Raw genomic sequence first — 24,974 nt, 5'->3', positions numbered from 1 at the left:
CTAAAAATACAAAAAATTAACCGGGCGTGGTGGCGGGCGCCTGTAGTCCCAGCTACTCAGGAGGCTGAGGCAGGGTGAACCCTAGAGGCGGAGCTTTCTGTGAGCTGAGATCACGCCACTGCACTCCAGCCTGGGCAACAGAGCAAGACTCAGTCTCAAAAAAAAAAAAAAATCAATATATACGGTAACAAGACAGGCTTCCGGTGGCAGAGATGAAATCTTAAATACCTATTTTAGATGGCATGATTTGAGTATGGCTGTTCACTGGCACCTTTTATTAATACTTTGTCCTTTCACCAAGTTAGTCACAATATTCTTCCCACAGACATTTGTTTCAGACATATTTTGGGGAAATTTAAAAAATACCAAGCACAAAGAATCTAACATCTACATATTTACCTCCTTGGGTTGACAACATTAAAAAAAAAAAATCAAATCTTTATCTTCATTGCCTTTTATGCATAACCCCTCATGCCCCACTATAGTCCTCACTTGTCAACTTTTTTTTCACACATATCCTTTTGTTTTGCAACTCACTTAACTGCTACACAGTATTATACTGAGAATACATTCATCTGATGGACATATTTATTTGCAGTTAACAGTGCTAGGATAAACATCTGATGTCTTCCAGCGAGAGTTCTTCAGTAGCTGTCTTCCATCTGAGGTACCTGCCTGTATGCCAAGGGTACCCACAAAAATTCTCCAAGGAGCATACAGGCACGAATAGTTCAAGAACTGCTTTTTAGGATGGGTGTGGTGGCTCACGCCTGTAATCCCAGCACTTTGGGAGGTCAAGGTGGGAGCACTGCTTGAGGCCAGCAACCCTGTCAAAATAACTTTAAAAATTGCTTTCTAGATCAAGTTCCTCCTGATTTTCATAAAATCAACATACCTGTGTGCACACCTGCAGCGTATCCTGTTCTTACCATCTTCCCTTATCACACTTACACAAGAGGCATCTCTCACCTATCCTCAATAGTTTGGTCACTATATTCAATAACTTTTAAATACATTAAATCTATTTGTCAACATTTTTGGAAAGCCACAAAAACAAAAGAGGACAATTTGAAAGATTGCTAAATGCAACCTTCCTTTAATTGAGGCCATTATGTTTTCTCCTATTTTTTTTAGGAGGTACAATTCCAGTAAAATTTTACTGCAAGTATCAATGTATACAATTTGCTGTTTTGGTCAACTAATTAGTAGTAACAATGTGAAATAGTCCAGAAAAAAAACATGAACATTTGATGCCTTATGGTTACAGCAAATTAAATACTTCAAGTTATATTTAAAAATTTACAAGAAATGAAAGGATCAAAAGAGGTTCATAAACATTTATTAGCATAAAGTGTTGTAAAGGAAATGTAACATACATTTTCAAGAGGAAAAACATTTGCATAGTTCACCTATGTTTACATGGATCATGGTGGACAATCAGCTCAGTACACTATCACAATGCACTAAATTAGAAGGGCTTTCCTTAAGTAACAAAACAGCTTTATTTTAAAATACCAGTATTTATGATACACTGGCAATTACATCTTTGTCAACTAATCTTATGATTTAAAACTTCAACTTAAAGTTATGAAAGTTTAAAGAATTGTTTTAGTTGTAACATAAGTAAAAACTTTCACTTACTTAATAAAGTAAAAACTTTATTAAGATCACCACCTCTCTAAGAACAAAATGACCAAGAAATTACACAGAGTATTTACAGCCTAAAGTAAGTACATTCACCACTGGCTCCCAAAATCCTCAACGTGGTATCTAATTTCTATCACACATGAGAGCTCACTGATTAAGACCAACCTGGATTTGAATTGTTTCACCACAAATTCTTGCTGTTACAACCTTGGACAAATCACTGACCCTCTTGGGCCTCAGTTTCCTCATCTGTGGAGTAGATTTAATTATTAAACTAGCTCACAGGTTGCTGTAAGGATTAATGAAATATGTGTGAACAGGAGGGTTTAATTATTAACCTATCTCACAGGGTTGCTATGAGATTAACTCCCAGATGAAATGGAGGCTAAATCAAATTCCCAGGAACCATCTTTGAATCTTTTAAGAAATATCATAACTGAAACTTACAGTATAGATGTTACTGAATCCTGCACTGGAATAGAATGGTTAATTTAAATATAAAGCAATATTTTCACTGTATAAAACAAGTTGGCTCCTCAGTGCAAGCCCAAAAAGGCTTTTTTAAACTACACATTTTTGCATATACCAAACAGCGGTGGCCAACAGGTATTCTGGGGTGCCTTCTTGGATAACCGTAGCAGTCAGAAGCAGACTTTTTTTTAAAAAATACATAAAATCAGTATCTTTCTAGTTTTTCCATTTTAAAAATAAACCGTATTTGCCTACTTTAAATTACTGTCCTGTCTGCTACCTAAAGCAGGTTTTCCAAAGTATGGCCCTCAGACCAACTGCATCAGCAAATACTCAAGACTGTCCGTTAATATTACTGACTCCTGAGTTCTACACCATACTAAATCAGAACATCTGGGACCACAGCTAGGAAGTTTGTTTATTCTAATTCTCCAGGAGACTCTTATGCTCCCTAAGCTCTGAGAAGCACTAACTTAGTCTATGTATTGGTTTATACTCAGGTTACACAGATTTTAAATAATTCATTAGCACTCTCTTGCTAAGTACTAATCTCAAGTGACTCACTTCTCTCTTTCACCAACCCAATCTCCTCAGACCCTGCTCTATGCCTTTACAAAGTGCATGTGTTGGGATAAGGTGATGTGGATGAGAAGTAGAGGGAATTGTTCCAAATCCAAATCTCTAACTTTCAGCTCTCTCTATTGGTTCTGAATTGCCATTTTAAAGGAAAGTTTTAATGTCACCATTCTAAATTCCCTTCCCTCATAGAGGGTTAATGAAACAATTTTTTTTCTTTTTTCTTTTTTTGAGATGGAGTCTCACACTTTTGTCCAGGCTGGAGTGCAGTGGAGCCATCTCGGCTCACTGCAAGCTCCGCCTCCCAACTTCATGCCATTCTCCTGCCTCAGCCTCCCAAGTAGCTGGGACTACAGGCGCCTGCCACCAGCCTGGTTAATTTTTTTGTATTTTTAGTAGAGGTGGGGTTTCACCATGTTGGCCAGGCTGGTCTCGAACTCCTGACCTCAAGTGATCCACCCGCCTCAGCCTCCCAAAGTGCTGGGATTACAGGCATGAGCCACCACGCCCGGGCAACAAAAGTTTTTAAAGACCACATTTTCACTTTCTCTGAACAGTATCAAACAAAACGTGGACTTTTAAATGTTTTAAAAACAAAACCTTTCCACATCCCCTAGACTGTTAAAATAATCTGGAAAGCATGCAGCATTGTAAAACTGACTCATACTCATTTTTTCATCCAATTCTACAATTATTTATTAGAAATTACAATGCGCTACTCTAAGATCTAAGACACAGTGCTAAAGATGACACATTGGGCCTCTGGCTTTCACGAAGCTTACATTCCAATGAAGACAGCAGGAAAACTAAGTAATCTGCTTATAGACATGCTCTATAAAGAAATCTAAGGCTGGGTGCGGTGGCTCATGCCTGTAATTCTAGCACTTTGGGAGGCTGAGGCGGGTGGAATCACCTGAGGTCAGGAGTCCGAGACTAGCCTGGTCAACATGGAGAAACCCCATCTCTACTAAAAATACAAAGTTAGCCAGGCATGGTGGCATGTGCCTGTAACCCTAGCTACTGGGGAGGCTGAGGGAGGAAAATCGCTTGAACCCGGGAGGCGGAGGTTGCAGAGCTGAGATGGTACCACTGCACTCTCCAGCCTGGGCAACAAGAGCGAAAATCCGTTTCAAAAAAAAAAAAAAAATCTACACAAGAAGTGTAGAGAGGTGATGTGAAAAGTCAGGAAAATGGAACAGACTAGTCAAAGAACTTAAAATTTACTTCAGATTTAGACATCACCAGTTGAGTTTTAAAAACTCAAAACAGTAGAGATTCTGGTTAAGTAGAAACTTGACTTTTAATCTAGCTTCTATACACAAGGCTTGGGAAGTTGCTTACTGTTTTTTTTGATACGGAGTCTCACTCTGTTGCCCAGGCTGGAGTGCAATGACAGGATCTAGGCTCGCTGAAAGCGCCACCTCCCAGGTTCACTCCATTCTCCTGCCTCAGCCTCCCTCCCGAGTAGCTAAGACTACAGGTGCCCACCACCACGCCCAGTTAATTTTTTGTATTTTTTAGTAGAGACAGGGTTTCACTGTGTTAGCCACGAAGGTCTCGATCTCCTGACCTTGTGATCTGCCCGCCTCAGCCTCCCAAGTGCTAGGATTACAGGCATGAGCCACCGCGCCCAGCCAACTCTTAACAATTTAACAAAAACTAATGATGTAATTCCAATCAAATCTAAACCTCTAGCCACAAAACCTTAAAATCAAGGTGCTGATCTTAATCTGAAAAACCTCATGTGGTTTGGGTTCTGGTTACCTTAAGAGATTTTGACTCTAAGCACCCAACGGCAATTAAAATTAGCTAAAATACCTGGCCAATGGTTCACTACTGAAACCTGATGAACTGGAATCCTCTGATTTTGTCTCTTTCAGACAAGGTGACCAACCATTCTGGGTTTTTTGGGTTTTTGTTTTTTGAGACACGGTCTCACTCTGTCACCCAGGCTGGAGTGCAGTCACAATCTTGGCTCACTGCAAGCTCCACCTCTTGGGTTCAAGTGATTCTCCTGCCTCAGCCTCCCAACCAGCTGGGATTACAGGCGTGCACCACCATGCCAGGCTATTTTTATTAGAGACGAGGTTTCACCATATTGGCCAGGCTGTTCTCGAACTCCTGACCTCGCGATTTGCCACCTCAGCCTTCCAAAGTGCTGGGATTACAGGCATGAGCCACAGCACTTGGCCCCATTCTGGGTTTGACTGGGACCAAGGGGTTTCCTGGGAGCAGCCAGACTTTCACTGCTAATACTGGCAAAGTCCTGGGCAAACCAGGACTGGTCACGCTATCTTCGGCCACATTTTAGAAACTGATACTTTAACAGCCACCTTTTTCAACTCTGGACTTTGTAGCAACTCTACAGAGCTTTAATATGGATCAACTACTAAAAACAAGAACCTTCCCTAAAGAAAAGCATGTTAATGTCACACACGGTTTTTACCAATCAGGTGGAAGTAGTTTTTCCCTATAAATGTTACCATTTATTTTACTTTTAAACACAAAAATCATGAGCCAAACACTACCTGAAGAACTGTTAATGAATTCAGATTCACATTTAGGAAATAATGATTCAAAATTAAAATGTCTTTAAAGATCAGTTTTCAACGACTGATAGATGTAACAACTTGGACAAATCGCTCTTTTAACCCAACCTGGCTGGGAAAAAGAAGCCAGTCTGCAAAGGCGACATACTGTGTAATTCCATTTATGTAACATCCTAGAAAAGGTAAAACTATAGTGATGGACAACAGATTGGTGATAGCCAGAGGTTAGGGGTAGAAGCAGCACAGGTCTATAAAGACAGCAAAATAAAGTGATAGACCTGACCTATATTCTCGTGTTGGTGATTACACAAATAAATACTATGTTAAAATTCACAAAACGCTATACTAAAAAAAAAGTCACTTTTACTACATAATTCTAAGGTTTTTATTTTTTAAATCAGTGATTTCAAAAATACACTAATGATTTTATCATTTACTGAGGTACTGTGCTACGCCCCCTTCCTGTTTTGTTTTATATTCACCCAATGTTATGAGATAATTATTATTAACCCTATTCAAGGAAAAGGAAAACTTGAGGCTCAGAGGTTCAGTAACATGCCCAAAACCATACAGTGTGTAAGGGATGAACCACAATTCCGACCCAGATCTGATGCCAAAGGCTATATTCTCAACAACTACCAAACACTACACTACACCCTCCTCTTCATAAATATCAACCACTCTGTCCCTCCTAATGACAATATCAGGAGGCTATTGTTTTCTTATTCTGAACTCAATACACTATTGATAACGTGAACATAGGGAGAAGCAAAACATGATTCTAGAGCAGTGAGTCCAACTGAACTTTCTCCAATAATAGAAATGTTTTATATTATGTGAGCTGTCTAAATATGTTAGCCTCTAGCTACAGGTGGCTACTCGGCACACATGGCTAGTGTGACACTGAGTTGAACTGGACAGCACAGTTCTAGAAAAATAATGTGACAAGAATGTACATGCCACAGAAAGAAGCAATTTATTAAATTATGATGGTAACTCACCAACAATAAAAGGAAAATAATTCAAGGGAGATGTATAGTAAAGGAATGAAGCTAAGAAATTCACCACCCCCAAAGCACGTCACAAAACTAAGTCTATCCTTTTTTTTTTTTTTTTTAAATGGAGCCTTGCTCTGTCACCAGGCTAGAATACAGTGGCACCATCTCTGCTCACTGCAACCCTCTGACTCCCTGGTTCAAGCGATTCTCCTGCCTCAGCCTCCCAAGTAGCTGGGATTACAGGCACACACCACCGCGCCAGGCTAATTTTTGTATTTTTAGTAGAGACGGGGGTTTCACCATGTTGGCCAGGATGGTCTCGATCTCCTGATCTCAGGTGATCTGCCTGCCTTGGCCTCCCAAAGTGCTGGGGTTACAGGCGTGAGCCACCGCACCCGGCCACTAAGTCTATCTTCTGAACACCTGCTTACCCTCCAAGATTCAGCTGAAATATCAACTTTATCTACACACCCACGGCACTCTGCACATGTGCAGTACAGAATAAGTTGTACACTAAGTTTATCTGTGTTTTTCTCCCCCAGTGGACCGTGAGCACCTGAAGAGCAGAGATAAGTATTCATACATGCACCACCAGCATTCAATACCTACATCCAGATGCTTTCTGCAACAATAAAGACTTTTTTCACTCAGTTTGAGTGGGAAAATGATCATCTTAGATCCTTTAACTACAAATTCAACTCAATTCTGCAAGCATTTGAGTACCAGAAGTATACATAAAAAGAAGTACCTGCCCTCAAGGAGCTTACAGTGAGAATGAGGGATACAAGATATAGGTAGACAAATAACAAGCAAAAAGGGTAATCAAAATTAATTGCTTACAAACAGTACTTTAGGACAGAATAGAAACCGTCAGGAATGATAGTGGTAAGCGAAAACTGAAAAATGATTTAAGTAGCCATTATCCGGCCAGGCACAGTGGCTCATGCCTGTAATCCCAGCACTTTGGGAGGACAAGGCGGGCAGATCATCTGAGGTCAGGAGTTCGAGACCAGCCTGGCTAACATGGTAAAACCCCATCTCTACTAAAAATACAAAAATTAGCCGGGTGTGGTGGTACACGCCTGTAATCCCAGCTACTTGGGAGGCTGAGGAAGGAGAATCACTTGAACCCGGGAGGTAGAGGTTGCAGTGAGCCAAGATCATGCCACTACACTCCAGCCTGCACAACAGGAGTAAGACTCCATCTCAAAAAAAAAAGTAGCCATTATCCCATTCTGTGAAGCAAAGGCATAAGATAACTTATTATATCCCAACCTATTATTTAGAAAAACCTAATGGATTAAAAAATAATTTTAAGGAAGTCTTTAGAAACTTATCCTGCCTTCGCTCACTACCAACATCATCCTATTCCTTATATCACTAAGCTAAAACTAGTCTTAGAACAAAATCCTTCCAGATCAAAAATTCTATGAAAATTTCACAGCATAAGTAAGTGTAGTCTTCTTTACACTTTTACACTTAAATTCTCATCAAGTCACAACATCCTTCTGGGTTCTCAAAATGGGCTAATTGGAATTAGTTTGCACAGTACATCTCATGGTGAGTATACAGGCAGCATCTGGAACAGTCTGTACAAAATAGTTTGAAATCATTTAATAAGTACATTTTCTGTTTCCTCTAAAAATGAACAGGAGGGGTGCTAGTATGAAGAATCTAGACACCAAGCATTATCTGTATTTTAAAGTATAATATGGAGGTCTGCAAACTGGAAGACTGGCAAACAGTTCTACAGCGTAATTTCTTAATTTTCTCATCTTTATCAGCTCACGTTATTCATGACAAAGGTCAGAGAAAATCTGTGAGATTTTCCTAGAGTGAATGACCTTGGGCTGCTTAATTAAATTCTTTGAGCCTGCTTCCTCAAATAGAAGATTGAGAAGGAAGTGTGACTAGATGCCCTCAGAGAGAAAAACTGAACTAAGATAATTACTTACAGGTTGACTTCAGCATGGCTTCTGATTCAATCCTAACTCATCTTTAAAATGGAAAAACAGGCCAGGGCGGTGGCTCACGCCTGAGATCCCAGCACTTTGGGAGGCCGAGGCAGGTGGATCACCTGAGGTCGAGAGTTCGAGACCAGCCTGGCCAACATAGTGATACCCCATCTCTACTAAAAATACAAAACTAGCCGGACGTGGTGGTGGGCGCCTGTAATCCCAGCTACTAGGGAGGATGAGGCAAGACAATCACCTGAGATTGGAAGGCAGAGGCAAGGCTGCAGTGAGCTGCGATCACGCCACTGCACTCCAGCCTGGGCGACAGAGCAAGACTCCATCTCTAAATAAATACATAAAATATAAAGTGGAAAAACATATAAATGTGGCACCTATTAAAATATGTCCATAATTCTCTGATACTTGTCCCTTGAGTTTGGGCTGGACTTAGTGACTTGTTTTTAACAGAACATGGCGGCCGGGCACGGGGGCTCAAGCCTGTAATCCCAGCACTTTGGGAGGCCGAGACAGGCGGATCACAAGGTCAGGAGATCGAGACCATCCTGGCTAATACGGTGAAACCCCGTCTCTACTAAAGAATACAAAAAACTAGCCGGGCGAGGAGGCGGGCACCTGTAGTCCCAGCTACTTGGGAGGCGGAGGCAGGAGAATGGCGTAACCCTGGAAGGCGGAGCTTGCAGTGAGCTGAGATCCGGCCACCGCACTCCAGCCTGGGCCACAGAGCCAGACTCCGCCTCAAAAAAAAAAAAAAAATAGAATATGGCAGAAGTGATAGTGTGTGGCCTCCTCTCTGCTCTTGCTTGAGTCACCTACTCTGGGGGTAGCTAGCCTCCGCCATGTGAGGACACTCAAGCAGTCCAATGAAGAACTTCCACCGTCAGCCATAGCTGACTTGCCAATCGAGAGCCACCTTGGGACCTCATGAAAAACTCTGACCCAGAACCACCTAAGCTACTCCCAGATTCCTGACCCACAGAAACTACATGAGATAAACACAAGTTTTTTGTTTTAAACCACTAAGTTTTGGGTTAATTTGTAACAATAAGAGAATATACCAGTATTTTTTAAATAGTGGGTCCTGACTCGTTAGTGGTTGAAAAAAATCAATTTAAGGCAGCAATATCAACTTTAAAAAAATGAAATAGAAGATAGTAGAGTATATCACTCTTAATACAAGTACTATTTCCTTAAAATTTTTTGTTTTACATGTATGTGTATACTAGGTACAATTTAAAATGTGTTTCTTACAACTACAGCTGAAAACATTAAAACGCACAAGTCTAATCAGTAGGTTTAAAACAAAAAGCTCCCTAAAGCATAGGGAGTTCCTTCAGGGACTCTGGTCTCAATAACAACCAACTATAAAACAAGCATTTTCTATAAACTTTATGACCAAACCAACGAAATGTAAGACACTCTCACAATACATCTTTTCTGATGTATACACTAAGCTTGATACACAACACACAGGGCATGGCTATCTGCCCTAGAGTTTAATATCTAACATGTAAAAGTATGTCATTCTCCTAATTTAAGAAATTACTCAACAGGACTTCCTTCACAAAATTAGTGAAAAATGCTGCTTTGGACTCAAACCGCGTTTATTTTTTCCTACTATTATTTTTTTTTTTAATCAATGTTAAAGGAAATTCCATCTTCAACCTAAGCGCACACACACTCACAAACACAAGAGATCTAGTACTATTAAATTGTTTTCTGGGCTGGGCACGATGGCTCACACCTGTAATCCCAGTACTTTGGGAGGCTGAGGGTGGATCACAAGGTTAGGAGATCGAGACCAACCTGGCCAACATTGCGAAAAAAAACAAAACAAAACAGTGGCCGGGCATAGTGGCGGGCACCTGTTGTCCCAGCTACTCGGGAGGCTGAGGCATGAGAATCGCTTGAAACCACGAGGCAGAGGTTGCAGTGAGTCCATATCGCGCCACCGTACTCCAGCTTGGGCAACAGAATGAGACTCTATCTCAAAAAAAAAAAAAAAAGTTTTCTGCTCATTGTCCAAGTCTCATTGGAACTATTCTCTTCAGAATACAAGCAAGGGCATATTTTTATGGTTGTGTCTCAGCAGAACACAAATCAAAACTTTCAGCAACACCAGACTGCAGAATATTCATGCAATCTTTTGATGAATCCACTCAGATTGCTTGCACTGTGATTTTCTTTGAAGTAAAAAGTGTTAAAAACTATTTCTGAATTCCTAATTTACCAGATTCTCAAAATACCAAAATAAATTGGCACATAATCAAAGAGTGATTTAACTTTTTTTTCCTTTTTAGAGATAGGATCGCACTCTGTTGCCCAGACTAGGGTGCAGTGATGCGATCATGGCTCACTGCAGCCTCAAACTCCTGGACTGAATGCGATCCTGCCACCTCAGCCTCCCAAGCTGAGATTACAGGCCCACACCACCATGCGTGGCTAATTCATTTTTTCTAATACATGGGATTTCCTTATATTGTCCTGACTGATCTGCAACTCCTGGGCTCAAGCCACCCTTCTGAAAGTCCTGGGATTACAGGTGTGAGCCACCACGCTCAGCCTTTTTATTTTTCTTATTACTGTACTAGGGACATTTGTGACTTTCCCACAATGAGACTTAGTAGAGAACTGAAAGCTTCCCTTGGCCCTATCCTGAAATACACTAACTAGCTCTTACCTGCCAGGGCTGTTTTCTCCTCAAACCTTGAAGATGTATGTATCCATATAAATGTTTCTATTTCAACAAGTTCTAGAAAATATAGTCTGTTTAGCTCTCTTTATAATGCTATTACTTGATGATCCTGACTACAAGTTGGAATTATCTGCATACTTGGCAAAATTCAAATGTGGCTGCCTATGCCTCAAGAGAACGAGCAGCAAACCAGTCCAGTCCTAAATTCGAGTAGCAGCTCTTGAAGAGAATAGGATGCACTTGATAGGCTTTCTTTAGGACTGATATTCAGTTTCTGGGCTCACCCCTGGGTTTCTTTCCATAAGCCTATATAGAGTGTAGCGCTAGGAAATATTCAGTGATCTCAAAAATAAGCATAGTTACTTTGACTCAAGACCAATTACTCTACACACATAGGCAAATTTCTGCCCAATGGTATCAAGTTTAGCATTAGTTTTGCCCACTTTTTCTTTTATTTTTTCTTAAATCAGTATCACTTTTCACATGAACACTCCACCAACACCATAAGGTTGAAAAATTTCAGAATGAAAGTCCAAAAGAATTAAGAACCTACAGATCTCTATGATTCTCCACAAAATAATCAACATCATTTTAGTTTCCTAATAAGATGAGATGGACCTCAATACTCAAGCCAATCCAAGGAACATGCCAGTCTGAAGGCCAACTTTGATGTTCCAGTGACAGCGGTGCAGTAGAATACTTAGATCAGCATTTGGTTTTGGAGGCAGACATTTACCTACTAAAGTCACTTATCTAGCTGATCAAAAAACAGTAAAGTTCAAGGCAAGTGTTCACTGAATCTATTATCCATCTGAGAGCCACTGAAGCTACACAGCTGCTTATTTTGTCTTCAAAGAAGGAATTAGTCATCAGTACCTGCAGGTATAACTAGATTGCTAAATAAAATATTTTTAGGAGGGACACTTCTATGTATTAAATTGTCTTAGGATGGTAAGCTTGCCTTAAATGATTTAAACTATGTGCCAGGCATTGTGCTGGTGGTCAGACTGTAAACCAACATGGGTTAGACATCATAACGAGGTTAGCATGACTTGAAACCAGAGTATCCTAGAAACTGCTGCCTCCACTTCCTTAAGAATACAGCCATATCCTTTCTAAATCTCAAAAAATCCTAGATGTGTAAACGTATCATTAAATTCCAATCCTCAAAGAACTGAACTGCATTTCCCCAAAAAACACACGAATTCTAGAAAAATGGCAACAACCAAAAGTAAACTTTAAAATGTTAAAAATGACCAGGAAATTCTAACTTCTCTGCCATGTTTCAGGATCTCCCCGTTGATTTTCCACACCTCTAAATCTAACAGAATAGCCAACACTGGAATCCATACCTCAAAGACCAAAACCTAACAGGAGAATAAATTAACAAACATGCGTTGCAGACTTTCATTTTGGGGGGCCAAAACTTCAAAAAGGAAAATCCAGTTGCTGAAACAACCATCAAATTCAACCCTAACAGAAACATCTTACGTCGCTCAACTAATCTGCAAGGAAAAGGAAAGCACCTCTACCTCTGTGCACAGTACAGGCATCTGTACTTCAGCATGACTTTCAGTTACCATTGGTGACAGAAAGATATTGGTTTACAGTATCTCCCCGGTTTAAAACAAACACGGAAAGTCAAGGGACAAGGGTAAAGGCCAAAAGATCCCAAGCAGAAGCCGGCAGAAGGATATGAGCAGTAGCTCTCCATCTCTACCCGGAGCATCTCAAGGACTGGTCCTACCTAAACACTTTATGTAAACAAGGGGCTTGTGACTCAGGCCTCCAGCCCCAATAGGTGGAGAGAAGTTTCCTCGCCTCAGCTGCACATGGTCTGCAGAAGTTTGGCTGGAGCAGAGCGCGGAGCCTGGGTGGGAGCGGCAGTGGAGTGCTGCAGGCGGCGGCGGCGGCGGCAGAGCAGCAGGAGGCGGAGGCGGGCGGGGGGGGGGGGGCGGCTGGGGGGGGGGGGGGGGGCTCTTGCCGCCACTGCTCTCTCGCCGCCTCTCCCCCCCGGCGGGAGCCGCTCGCAGCCTCTTTGCACAAGTCTCTCCGCTCTCTCGGTCATGTGACCTTAACGTAACCGGACAGGAAAAGCCCCGCCGCCGCCGCCGCCGCCGCGCCGGAGACACCGACCGCGGCGGCAGCAGCAGCAGCACCAGCAGCGAGAGGCAGAGGCGGCGGCGGCGGCGGGGAGGACAGCACGGCCGAGGCTGCCCAGCAACGCCTCCTCCACACCCCCCGCCGCAGCAGCACCGGCGACAGGTAAGCGCGCACCGCCTCCGCCTCCCGGGGCCGGTGCCCACGTGCCACCCCTAGCCCAGGGTACGGGAAGACGGGGGGGGGGAGCGGGGGCCACCGGAGCTCGCAAACGGTTCCGGCAGCGGCAGTGGCAACAAAGACGACGAATGACCCTCGTCCCAGGGCTCTGGGTGCAGGCAGGCGGAGGGCCCGGGCCACTCGGGGACCGGTTCTGGGAAGCGAGGGCAGGGGCGCCTCGCGGGGGCGGTGGCGGCTACGCCTGGCGCCGGGGCTCTGGCCGCTTGACAAAACCATCCCCCGGAGCCAGGCGGCGGCGAGTCGGCAGCGGCTCCATCCGGGGTTTTGCGGGAGGGGGAGGGGACGGAAGCCGAGAGGGCGGGCGGCGGATCGGAGGGAGGGAGGGAGGAAGGGGAGGGGGGCGATTCGCGTTCCGTTCCCCGTGGCCGGTCCCTCCCTTCCCACCGCCACCGCGAAGTGCGCCCTGGGCGGCGGCGACCGGTGAGCGTCCCGCGCTGGAGCCCTCGGAGGCGGGCCCGTCAGGTGCGTAATCCTTCCGACGCCTCGCCGCCGCCTCCTGCTGCTGCCGCCGCTGCTGCTTCGGCGGCAAGGCCGCGAGCTGCGGAAGTGGGTTTGGGGGAGGGGAGGGAGGAGGGAGGGGGAAGGGAGGGATCCGGTCCGACCGGAGCAGGCCCGGCCTCTCTGGCGCTTCTCCCAGCTGCAGCGGCTCCTACAGCTGCTGCCGCTACTGCTGCGGCTCCGCCTCCCGCTCGCGGGCGGGGGCGCGCACGCGCGCTTCCGGCCTCCTCGGGTCTCGCGCTGTCTCCGGCTCTCGCGCGCGCTCATCCCCTCTCCCTGTCTGGGCCACCCCCGCCCCCGGCGCTGGGGCTGTTTCGCCGGCCGGGGCGTTGCGCACGGCGTAGGCGTCGGCATTGTGTTAAACTCCGCGGGACTTGCGGCGAGCGCGCGCGCGCACGCGGGACTGAGGGAAGCGGCGAGCGTGCAACGCGGCCGGAGTGCGTCGCCCCTCCCTCCCCCTCAACCCCTCGGGGACGGGGACGGGGGCGGGGCCGCCGAGACCGGAGGGGGCCAGAGGGCCCCGGCGCCGCGCCCCCGGACCCGCCCCTGGCCAGGCCCCCGCCCCGCGGGGCGGGTGGGGCGAGGTGGCTGTTGCTGCGCGTTCAGGCGGGCTGGGGACGCGTCGGCTTCTGTGGCGCCGCCCCTGTCGCCCTCTCCCTGCGGCTGCAGGCCGGGCCCAGTCCCGGGTGCTGAGCGCGTTGAGCCGGCGGCTTCGAGCTTCCGCCCGACGTGCGATCTGCGCCTGCGATACAGCCCGGGTTGGCCCCGAGCGCGCTGTGGTTTCGGCTGCTTAGCCTCGGGGCGTGGGACCCTCCCGGCCCTCACGCCCCGACCGGACCCCGAGGCGAGGAGGCTGCTTCCTGGCGGTGGCGTCGTTTGCTCGGTGTAGCGAAACCCCTAAACCGTTCTTGTTTAAACAAAGCCGCAAGAGAGAACTGTTTAGCCAGAAGCTGCAAAGGAAGCTGGGTTTTGCCGCTTTTAGATGGTAGTAAAAGAGGTAATAAAGAAGCGACGGTAACAAGAGTAGACGAGTCCCTGGGCCGGAGAAGCTGCAGCTACGTCTTTTACTGCAGGAACTTCCATCCGAATACGTGAACTCCTAATTACGCCTTGGGGATATAATCCGGCTGTCGCTCCCCGCCTCCCCCAGCTGCATTGTTCATTAGCTCTTTCATCGTACAATGGGCCCACTGAGTTTGTGAGCATCGATTCTATTCATTTTCTCAGGGTATTGTTTTAGTAAAATAAAGCATAAAAGCATAGAGAAGGTCAGAATTATCAAAACTCCTGGGGTGGGGGAGGGCTCTGGGATTACTTAAACGTGCTGCCGTGGCCTTGCTAATGTAAATCTATGCCGAGCCCCGCTGGAGCGCCAGGGCTAGTTGTACACACCACTGCGTTTTAGTGTGGGAGTACCCTGAAAGTTTAATACAGAATTGGGACTATGCCATTTTAATTCTTATTTGTCTGATTTATCACAAACCAAAATTACAAATTGGTAAGGTAAATTCCACTGCATTCTGAATGATCTTGGTGTGTATCCAGGATGTTTTCAAACTGTTAAAAGGTCATTCTTGGCCGGGCGCGGTGGTTCAAGCCTGTAATCCCAGCACTTTGGGAGGCCGAGACGGGCGGATCACGAGGTCAGGAGATCGAGACCATCCTGGCTAACCGGTGAAACCCCCCGTCTCTACTAAAAAATACAAAAAACTAACCGGGCGAGGTGGCGGGCGCCTGTAGTCCCAGCTACTGGGGAGGCTGAGGCAGGAGAATGGCGTGAACCCGGGAGGCGGAGCTTGCAGTGAGCGGAGATCCGGCCACTGTACCCCAGCCTGGGCGACAGAGCGAGACTCCGTCTCAAAAAAAAAAAAAAAAAGTCATTGTTTTCTTTATTTTTTCTTTTTAATAAGAGACGGGTCTCGCCATGTTGCCCAAGACGGTCTTGAACTCCTGGGCTCAAGCGATCCTCCCGCCTCGGCCTCCCAAAGTGCTGGGATTACAGGGGTGAGCCACCGCTCCTGGACAAGAAGGCAATATTTAAGAGCATAGTAATTTACCACTAATAGGACATCCTTTTAAACTGGGCATTTCTCATGTAATAAACTTGTAGTTTATTTGCTAGACAAAGAATTGGCCAGTTATTGAAGCCATCGTAAGTGCAAGAAGTGATATGCCAGTGCCACTAAGAGTCAACAGTGGAATAGTCTACAGTGGAGTGTAGTCTACACCCCTAAAACTGTGTCATACAGTCCAAGTGCATACTTGCCAGTTTTAAAGCTTCTCTTCAAAGGGTATGTAAAGACATTGATGCTCAGCAACGTAGCAGCAGAGAATAAACACTAATCATGTTTTAAGTTATAGAATAAAAGCTGCCACAGTGACACCTGCTTTTTTGTCTTAAACTTTAGTATGAACTTTATAGTAACCTCCAAACTCTGCAGTTTTGTAAGACAATATAAAATAATACAAAAATGTGTTGATGGCCAAGCAAAGTGGCTCACTCACGCCTGTAATCCCAGCACTTTGGGAGGCCAAGGCTGGAGGATTGCTTGAAGCCAAGAGTTCAAGACCAACCTGGGTAACATAGACCCCCCCATCTGTATTAGAAAAGAAAATGTATTCACCCCAACCCTATAAAGAGATATACCTTGTAATCTTGTGATTTCAAGTACCCACAGCATGCCCCTGAGTAAGTGGATGTGCTTTCCTCAATTTGAGACTTACCAAAATAGAGAAGGAAATACCTAAAGCTCATCTGTAGCATGGGCCTGGGATCAGCAGCTTTAGAGATGGGGACTGTCCTGCCAGCTCTTACTGTTTCTTGGTGCTTCATCTGTAGCCCCACTCACCTTTCCCTGTAGGAACTTGGAAAAGCTGGGCAAGCCCCGTGGCACCAGCCTGCACAGGAAAGGAAGATTGAAACAACTGGTTTACTGGTAATTTTTTTTACCATAAAATAACAAATGCACCTGACAAAGGTCATTTATCATCACTTTTCCTATTTTCGTATGCTCTTTGGCTCTCTGAACATGACCCTGAAAACCTAAAAGGGAATTGAACGTTTTTATTTCCCTGAAGAAAAAAAAAAGTAAGCATTCTAAGCATTAGACCAAGAATATTTCTAAAATCTTCTTTATGCTGAAGTAGGTTATAATTTGAACTAACAAATTAAAACTGTTAGACAATTAAAATATTACTTTGAATTGATAGTAAATAAGATTCAGTATTTTTACAATGCTGATAGAGCCATTAAGATATGGAATCAGTAGTCACAGAACCTTACAAGGAGTTGGCAGCACAAGACATATAGATCCGTTTTAGAAGCCAACTTGGTGGCTCCTATTTATGCTCAAACTCATAACCCCCAGTTCACATGCTTGAGGTATGCATCACATGCCTTTGAGTGTCACTTTAAGGAAGTTCAGTGTTCAAAGATAGGAATTTGAAAAACACTTTTGTGTATCTGGCCAAGTACTAAGGGAAACTACATTTTTACTTTTGTAAGATATTTTAGTGTACTTTTTTTTTTTTTTTTTTTTTGAGACGGAGTGTCACTCTGTCCCCAGGCTGGAGTGCAGTGGCGCGATCTCGGCTCACTGGCTCACTGCAAGCTCCGCCTTCCAGATTCACAGCATTCTCCAGCCTCAGCCTCCCAAGTAGCTGGGACTACAGGCGCCTGCCACCATGCCTGGCTAATTTTTTTGTATTTTTAGTAGAGACGGGTTTCACTGTGTTAGCCAGGATGGTCTCTACCTTCTGACCTCGTGACCCACCCGCCTCGGCCTCCCAAAGCGCTGGGATTACAGGCGTGAGCCACCGTGCCCGGCCATACTATTCTCTTAAATAGGGTGCACTCGCTAAGTTCTGCACCAAACAGAGTAAGCGTCAGAATCCTCTACTCTGGAATGATTTCAAAGTGTGCATGTTCTCCGGCACCGGGAGAGTCATTAGGTTCTCTGAGTCCCAAAGTGATTCTGAATGGCACTTGTCGAAGTGTGGTCTGCAGACTTCTCAGTGTTGACACTGAGAAGATCTGCTTAATTCAGTGAGCCAATGTTTTCCAAATGATCAACAGATGATGTTAAAAATCATGAATGAGTAAGTGATCCATTGAAAGTGGATAGACCAATGAATATTACTATAATAGAGTAGGAAAAGTTAATTCAGTTATGTAGTTTTACGTTACACAACCAACTTTTAAGAAAGTACCACTTGTCAAGTTTTGGTATAATAGAAAAGAAGACTATTACCTGAAAAGGCTATTATAATACTCCTTTTTCCAACTACATAGGTGGGTGAGGCTGGATTTTCTTCACTACTCAACCAAAACAGAGTTAATTGAGGAGTAAAAGCAAAATACGGTTGTCTTCTGTTAAAGAGAATTGCAAAAATATAAAAAGACACCACTTTGTTGTTTTAGAAAATACAATTATTTTTTCATAAAAATGTTCTGTACTTTAACATGTAATGAGTTTATTGTTTTTAATTGAATTAAATATTTCTAAAATTTCACCATTTTAATTTCTAATATGGTAAATGTCAATAGTTAAAATCCATATAAACATATAATTGATTTTCTTAATAATTTTTAAGACCATTAAGGGATCCCAACACCAAAAAGTTTGAGAAGCCCTGCTCTAAAATATTGAAATATGTTATTAAGACTTTGAGTTAAACACATTTGAAACTGTGTTATATACCCTGAACTACACAATTAGGTGATTATATTTTCTTCAGATTAATTTTACAAATCATGGCATATGAAAAACGAAGGCAATCTCTATTCTGGTGGATTACTAGAAGCAGATTAGTTTTTTGTTGTTGTTGTTTTGAGACAGGGTCTTACTCCTTCATCCAGGTTAGAGTGCAGTGGCACGACCACGGCTCACAGCAGCCTCAACCTTCCTGGCTCAAGCAGTCTTCCCACTTCAGCCCCCTAGTAGCTGGGACCATGGGTACATGCCACCACATTCAGCTAATTTTCTTTTTATAGAGACAGGGTCTCATCATGTTGTGCAGGCTGGTCTCTGGGGCTCAAGTGATCTGCCCACCTTGGCCTCTCAAAGTGCTAAGATTACAGGGGTGAGCCACTGTCCTCAGCCCAGATTAGTTTTTTAATTTTGCTGTGTGTAATCATTTGTAAGTTTCCTTCAGGTTGATTGTAGCATAATGCCTTTAGAATTATTACTTTAATATGAACTCTTTATTAGCCATAAATCTCTGATCTACTTCTGTTTGACACCTAAGATGTCCCTGAATTGCCTCCTTATGACCCCAACTTACATTTGGAAACTAAAAACTAAGTGTAAACATAGGGAAAATATAATTGAAAACAGTAGTATTTTACAAATTCAGTGCTTTTTAACATGAAAATAAATGCTGTTAGTTTTTGCCCCTCTGTTTTCTAGTTACTATGGGTTACTATGGAAGAAGGTTAACTAAGGAAATGTTAAGAAAAAAATGCCAATCCATTATCACAACTAAATAAGATGCATTTGCCACCTTCAAAATACAGTTTTAAAATATATTAAGATTTGAATGACCAGCCTCATTCAGGTTTACTTCATGGACCCTCCAATATTAATTATTAATAATAGTAATTGAAAAAGCAGCTTTTCTTCCTGGCAAATGGTCTAAACTACTTGCTTGTGGGTAATACTTCTACTCTTACTGATTGTCCTTTGCATTACAATATTCATTTATGCTTCACTTAAATAAAATCAAGGACTTCAGAGGACTCTTTTAGTGCCCTTGAAACAGATAGTATAAGTGGTGGTTAGTGTCTTAGAACAGCTATTATCTTTAAAAACGGAATCAACAATTTCTGAAAGCTGTTTTGGTGTCCTATGCTTATACTGAAAATGAAGGAGGAACTTAGGTTGTCAAAATATAACATAATTGTATGTGCCCCATTCTTCTGCACCTCCAAAAGGATGAGTGACTTGCTTACGGATCAGCCCACATGTGCTCTGTGATGGAAGCTGAAAGCAAGTGACAGCTAGGTGGTCAGTGTCCCATTATCAAGTAGGAAACAGTGGTGACAATGAAAACCAAAGCATTAAATAATCTAAAAGGTCATTTGTATTTGGCTTTAGGAAATGTTTTTTATTTTTTCAACATGAGTATGTCTTATAGTCTCTGAATTTAGTTAAGAAAAGTAAAAACTTTGTACACATACAGAAAGAAGGCATTCCATGAAAACCCATTTATAGGCACTGCCTCCTCTCTCCAGTGCTACTTTTCTTCAGTTCCTTTCAGCTTACTATTCTAATTTAGAAAAGACAAATGACTTGTTTTTTATTTAGTTGGGGTTTTTTTTAAGTTCATTTACAGTGTTAAATGGTTGGGGATTTTACCTAGGTCTTCAGTTTCATGTCTTGATTTTCCGCCCTTTGTGACTGGGATCAGGAAGAACTTTTAGGAGTGCTCTGTAGAGCAAGGTAGTAGAGTGGAGACAACATGAACTGTATGCCCAGAAGACCAGAGTTCAATCCTGACTCTATTTGTTGACAATTTTAACCTCTCTCAACTACAGTGTAGTGATTTCAGGACACGGCTTTTCTGAAGACTCAGACAAATCACAGTCAGGACTTCCAAGCTCCAGACCAGTGTAACCAACATATACTCTGCATCTCCTCTTGGTTATCTCAAAAGTATCTCAAACCCAACATGTGTGAACCTAACTTCTTGCCCTTCCCACCAAACTGGGTATTTGCCCTGTGTTCCCTCCTGTTGGAGCGCACCAAGATCTATCCAGTTATACAAATAAGAAGTCTAGGAAGTCTTCCTGGACACTTTGATCTGCTCCATTCTCCTTCATCCGACTGATCAACCAGGTCTGTTGGTTTTTTTTGTCTTCTAAATATCTTTTGACTCCTGCCAATTTCCTCCATCTTCCTCAGTACCACCTGAGTTGAGTCCATTATCTCTTTTGTAGACCACTGGCAGTTGTCCCCTCTAGACCATTGTCCAGCAGGTCTTCACTTGCCCGCTTGTTACCCCCTCCTCCCCAGTTTGATTGGTTCTGCAGTCTGTATGTTGTAGAGATCTTATCAAGTCATCCTGCTTAAAATCCCCTTGGGTGGCTTCCCATTGTTTTTAAGATATGGACCAAAATCATTAACATGACGTCTGTCTCCATCCTCCTTTTCTCTGGCTCTTTACCCTTCAGGGTTATTGTGAATTATAAAGCACTATTCAGAAATTAATTATTAGCATGAAGAAACACAAGGTAGTATTTTTAAATTGAAAAATTATTCCAAAACATAGCAGGTGTTAAATTGATGAGAATTTTTTAGGTCAATCTAGGATAACTAGAAACAACTTCTACCCCCAGTCACCCAGCTGGTGAGAGGCAGAGCCTTGACTGGAACTCAGCACTCTTTTCCTCCTGGAGCATCTGCTTATTAATTTACTTAACAAATACTAAACCCTAGGCATATGCAAGGCACTGGGATAAAATAGTAAATGATAAGGAAGATTTGTTGCCAGCTTTCCAGAAGCATCAGGCAATGTGTATAAACTGGCTCGTTCACAGATGCACCAGGGCAAGGAGAACATGAGGGGCAGGGGTGTGTGTGTGTGTGTGCGCGCCTGTGTATGTGTGTGAGTGAGTGTGTCTGTCTGTTCGTCTCATGTTCCTCTGAAAGCAGCATATTCAAAATCCTAGAGTAGAGGTTCGAAGCCTGTGTACAGATGCGACACCTCTCCCCTAACCCTTTAGAGCTCAGGCTGCCAAGCTGCCCAGCCTTGAGAGTGAAGCCTTTGAGCAGTAAGTATTGTACGCTGTCAGGAGCCAAATCATCACCAGGGTGTTCAGGACCTTCTGGGAGACGAAACTGCCATTCCTTAGCTTAGCTTAGCTTATCCAGAAGTCCCAAAGTAAGTGAAATAACCTCATTTTGTCTCCATTATCAATATATTCAAATGAAACTGAATTTTTAGTAATGCTTGTATTTCAAAACAAGCTGGACCCTTGATGATCCATTCTTAGAGATCACCAAACTGACAGTCGCGTATCAAGAAAATAATTAGCTGGGCAATGTGACATGCATTTCTAGTCCCAGCTACTCAGGAGGCTTAGGCAGGAGGATCACTTGAACCCAGGAGTTCAAGACCAGCCTGAGTGACATAGCAAGACCCCGTATAAAAAATTAGATACAGGCTTGGTGTGGTGGCTCATACCTGTAATCCCAGCACTTTGGGAGGCCAAGGCGGGTGGATCACGAAGTCAGGAGTTCAAGACCAGCCTGGCCAACATAATGAAACCCCGTCTCTACTGAAAGTACAAAAATTAGCTAGGCGTGGTGGTCGGCGCCTATAATCAGAGACTGAGCCAGAGAATTGCTTGAACCCAGGAGGCGGAAGTTGAAGTGAGCCAATACCACACCACTGCACTCCAGCCTGGGCAACAGAGCAAGACTCCATCTTAAAAAAAAATTAGGTACAATTTAATGTATTAAAGTAACATTTCATGTTGTAATTTGTTTGCATTAGAAAAATATTAGGCCGGTAGGTAGAGGTTGCAGTGAGCTGAGAATGCATGCCATTTCACTCTAGCCTGGGCAACAAGAACGAAACTCTGTCTCAAAAAAAAAAAAGAGGCCGAGGCAGATGGATCATCAGAGGTTGGGAGTTCGAGACCAGCCTGACTAACATGGAGAAACCCCATCTCTACTAAAAATACAAAATTAGCTGGGTGTGGTGGCACATGCCCATAATCCCAGCTACTCTAGAGGCTGAGGCAGGAGAATTGCTTGAACCTGGGAGGCAGAGGTTGTAGTGAGCCGAGATTGCACCATTGCACGCCAGCCTGGTCAACAAGAGCGAAACTCCGTCTCAAAAAAAAGATAAGAAAAATATATTTTCATACATAGTCATGTACCCATAATAAATTCAGTCAATGAAAGACCACGTATACAACAATGGTCCCGTAAGACTATAACACCATCTATTTATGTAAGTTTTTTGTGTTTAACTGTTTCGATACACAAATACCATTGTGTTACAATTGCCTACAGTACGGTAACATGCTGTCCAGGTTTGTAACCTAGGAGCAATAGATTGCCATATAGCCTAGGCCTGTGTAGTAGGCTATACCAACTAGGTTTGTGGAAGTACCTTTATGATGTTCGCACAATGACAAAATTGCCTGACGATGCATTTCTCAGAACGTATCTCTTGTTAAGCAAGGTATGACTGCATTGAATATAGTGCCACCTGTCCTTCCTCTGGGAGGATAATACTGACATTGTGTCATTTCTATGTATTTATGTGTAAAAGCCTACCAGGTTTGTGAATGTTTCATGTCTTTGCTGGCAAAATAAAGAGGGAGCAATGTTGGACCTTAGTTTGAAGGTTTGTTGTTTTTAGTAGATCTGTGAAATCAGAAAGCCTGGAAAGCATTAGTTTAGATTAGCACCAGAGTATGGGATGCAGAGTAAGCAACTGTTAGATGGTGCAGCAGTCTGGAAGAGGTGCAGCAGCACTGGGATTTTATCCTAATGGCAGTAAGGAACCACAGGAGGATTTTATTTATTTATTTATTTATTTATTTATAAGATGGAGTCTCACTCTCTCACCCGCACTAGAGTGCAGTGGCATGATCTCAGCTCACTGCAACCTCCACTTCCCAGGTTTAAGCGATTCTCCTGCCTCCGCCTCTCGAGTAGCTGGGATTACAGGCACTTGCCACCATGCCAGGCTAATTTTTGTATTTTTTGTAGAGACAGAGTTTCACCATGTTGGCCAGGCTGGTCTCAAACTCCTGACCTCAGGTGATCTGCCCACCTCAGCCTCCCAAAGTGCTGGGATTACAGGCGTAAGCCACTGTGCCCAACCCACAGAAGGATTTTAAGCAGGTGACATCAGGTTTGCCCTTTCGAAAGGTCATTCTGGCTATTGTGTGGTGGATGCATGAAGGAGGCCAGAACTGGAGATGGACAAATGAGTTGGGAGGTGAGGCTAAGGTGTGGCAGGAAGGTAGAGTTTCAATTAATGGCAGTTGGGGGCTGATGTGAGGAGTAAGACAATGGGGAGGCCTGAGGATGAATTGAGATTTCTGGCTTGGTCAGAGGGTGGAAATGGGACCCTGCACTGAGCCAGGGAATACAGAAGGAGCAGATTTGTGTACCTGGTTTTTATTGTCTTTTTGGGTAAATGGCAGTGAGAGGACAGGGAGGAAGTGAGTTGAGTTTTACCTAAATCAAGTTTAAGGTTCCTGGGGAATAGCCAAGGGGAAGTGAAAGAGATCACCAAAGAGAGGCTGCAGAATGAGGAGTGGGCTGGGGACCAGGCGCAGAGGAGACCAGCAAGAGGAACCCTGGATGGAGATTAAAATAGAACAGCCTGTGGTGAGTCAAAAACCAGAGAGCAGTAGCCTGAAAACCAGAGACCAAAGATTTATCAAAGCGGGAGGGAGAATACAAAATGCCGCCAAAAGGCTGAGTAAGCCACTGAGTCCCTGAGGCTGGGGAACAAGGTCCTTGGTGACCTTGGTGAGCAGAGTGGGGCGGGAGCTGGCTTGGAGATGGGAAGAGCAGGCAGCCATTCCCACAAAAGAGGGGCGGCCTCAGCCAAGCCATCCACGAGGATACCAGGGCCCTAGCTGGTGTATTTTGGGCCAGTTAAGCCTCATGGAAATGAGTATGAAGGGAGGCCGTGATGAGAAAAGAGGAAAGAAAGATTTAAGAAAAGCCAGTACTGTCGCTGGGCAGCGGCCAGAGTGTAGCCCATAGTACCTTCTCTACCCTTTTGCCCCATTTCCTCAGGCAGTTCACATATGGAACAGTCTAGGGGTTTTGGTTTTGGTTTTCTTTTTGAGAAAGGTTTTTTGGTCTCCAAAATAAAATTTTTTCAAGTTAATCTGTGTGAATATTCCCCCTTGTGAATTTTGAACATGCAACTTGTTCCGTTTTTCTGCTTTTTCTTTTTTTTTTTTTTCATTTCTCTGAGTCATGCACATGTATTCTTTCCTCTGTATTTGAATACTTATGTTCAGTGTGTTTCCTGATCTAGGAGATGTTCCTAAATTGACATTCTAAAATAACTAGTAGACTCTCTTAAATTCCTAAATTGAGATTCTAAAATAACTGGTAGACTCCCTTAAAAAACATTGAGCGTTCTATCATGGCTTCATTCTTATGGTCTGAATAGAATGCTTATGTTAGTCTGTTTATGGAAAGAGAGGGAGCCATATAGTTTGCTGTATCGAAGGAAATAATATATA

At 43.7% G+C, this 24,974-nt stretch overlaps 2 protein-coding genes across 4 annotated transcripts in view; one reads left to right on the top strand and one right to left on the bottom strand.

Moving 5' to 3' along the window:
* Positions 1–10,526: 10,526 nt before the first annotated feature.
* Positions 10,527–24,481, bottom strand: LOC111538641 (serine/arginine repetitive matrix protein 2-like). Its single transcript, XM_031935698.1, has 5 exons — positions 24,450–24,481; positions 16,597–16,645; positions 14,292–14,644; positions 13,959–14,150; positions 10,527–13,898 (listed from the first exon to the last, which is right to left on the bottom strand). Exons 1-5 carry the CDS (start codon positions 24,479–24,481, stop codon positions 12,974–12,976), a joined length of 1,551 nt encoding a protein of 516 aa, XP_031791558.1. The 3' UTR covers positions 10,527–12,973.
* Positions 12,840–24,974, top strand: part of ZBTB2 (zinc finger and BTB domain containing 2) — a 30,484-nt gene continuing 18,349 nt past the window's right edge. Inside the window, exon 1 of one of the 3 annotated variants that reach the window (XM_023206145.2) lies at positions 12,840–13,174. The gene's annotated coding sequence lies outside the window, so the exon portion shown is untranslated. Of the gene's footprint in view, positions 13,175–13,557; positions 13,712–23,577; positions 24,100–24,974 lie in introns of those variants that run through there. The other 2 variants (XM_023206146.2, XM_023206147.1) reach the window with 2 other exon arrangements.

Source organism: Piliocolobus tephrosceles, chromosome 5 (assembly GCF_002776525.5).
Source record: "Piliocolobus tephrosceles isolate RC106 chromosome 5, ASM277652v3, whole genome shotgun sequence".
Classification (NCBI taxonomy): domain Eukaryota; kingdom Metazoa; phylum Chordata; class Mammalia; order Primates; family Cercopithecidae; genus Piliocolobus; species Piliocolobus tephrosceles.
This window is presented reverse-complemented; position numbering and strand designations above follow the sequence as displayed.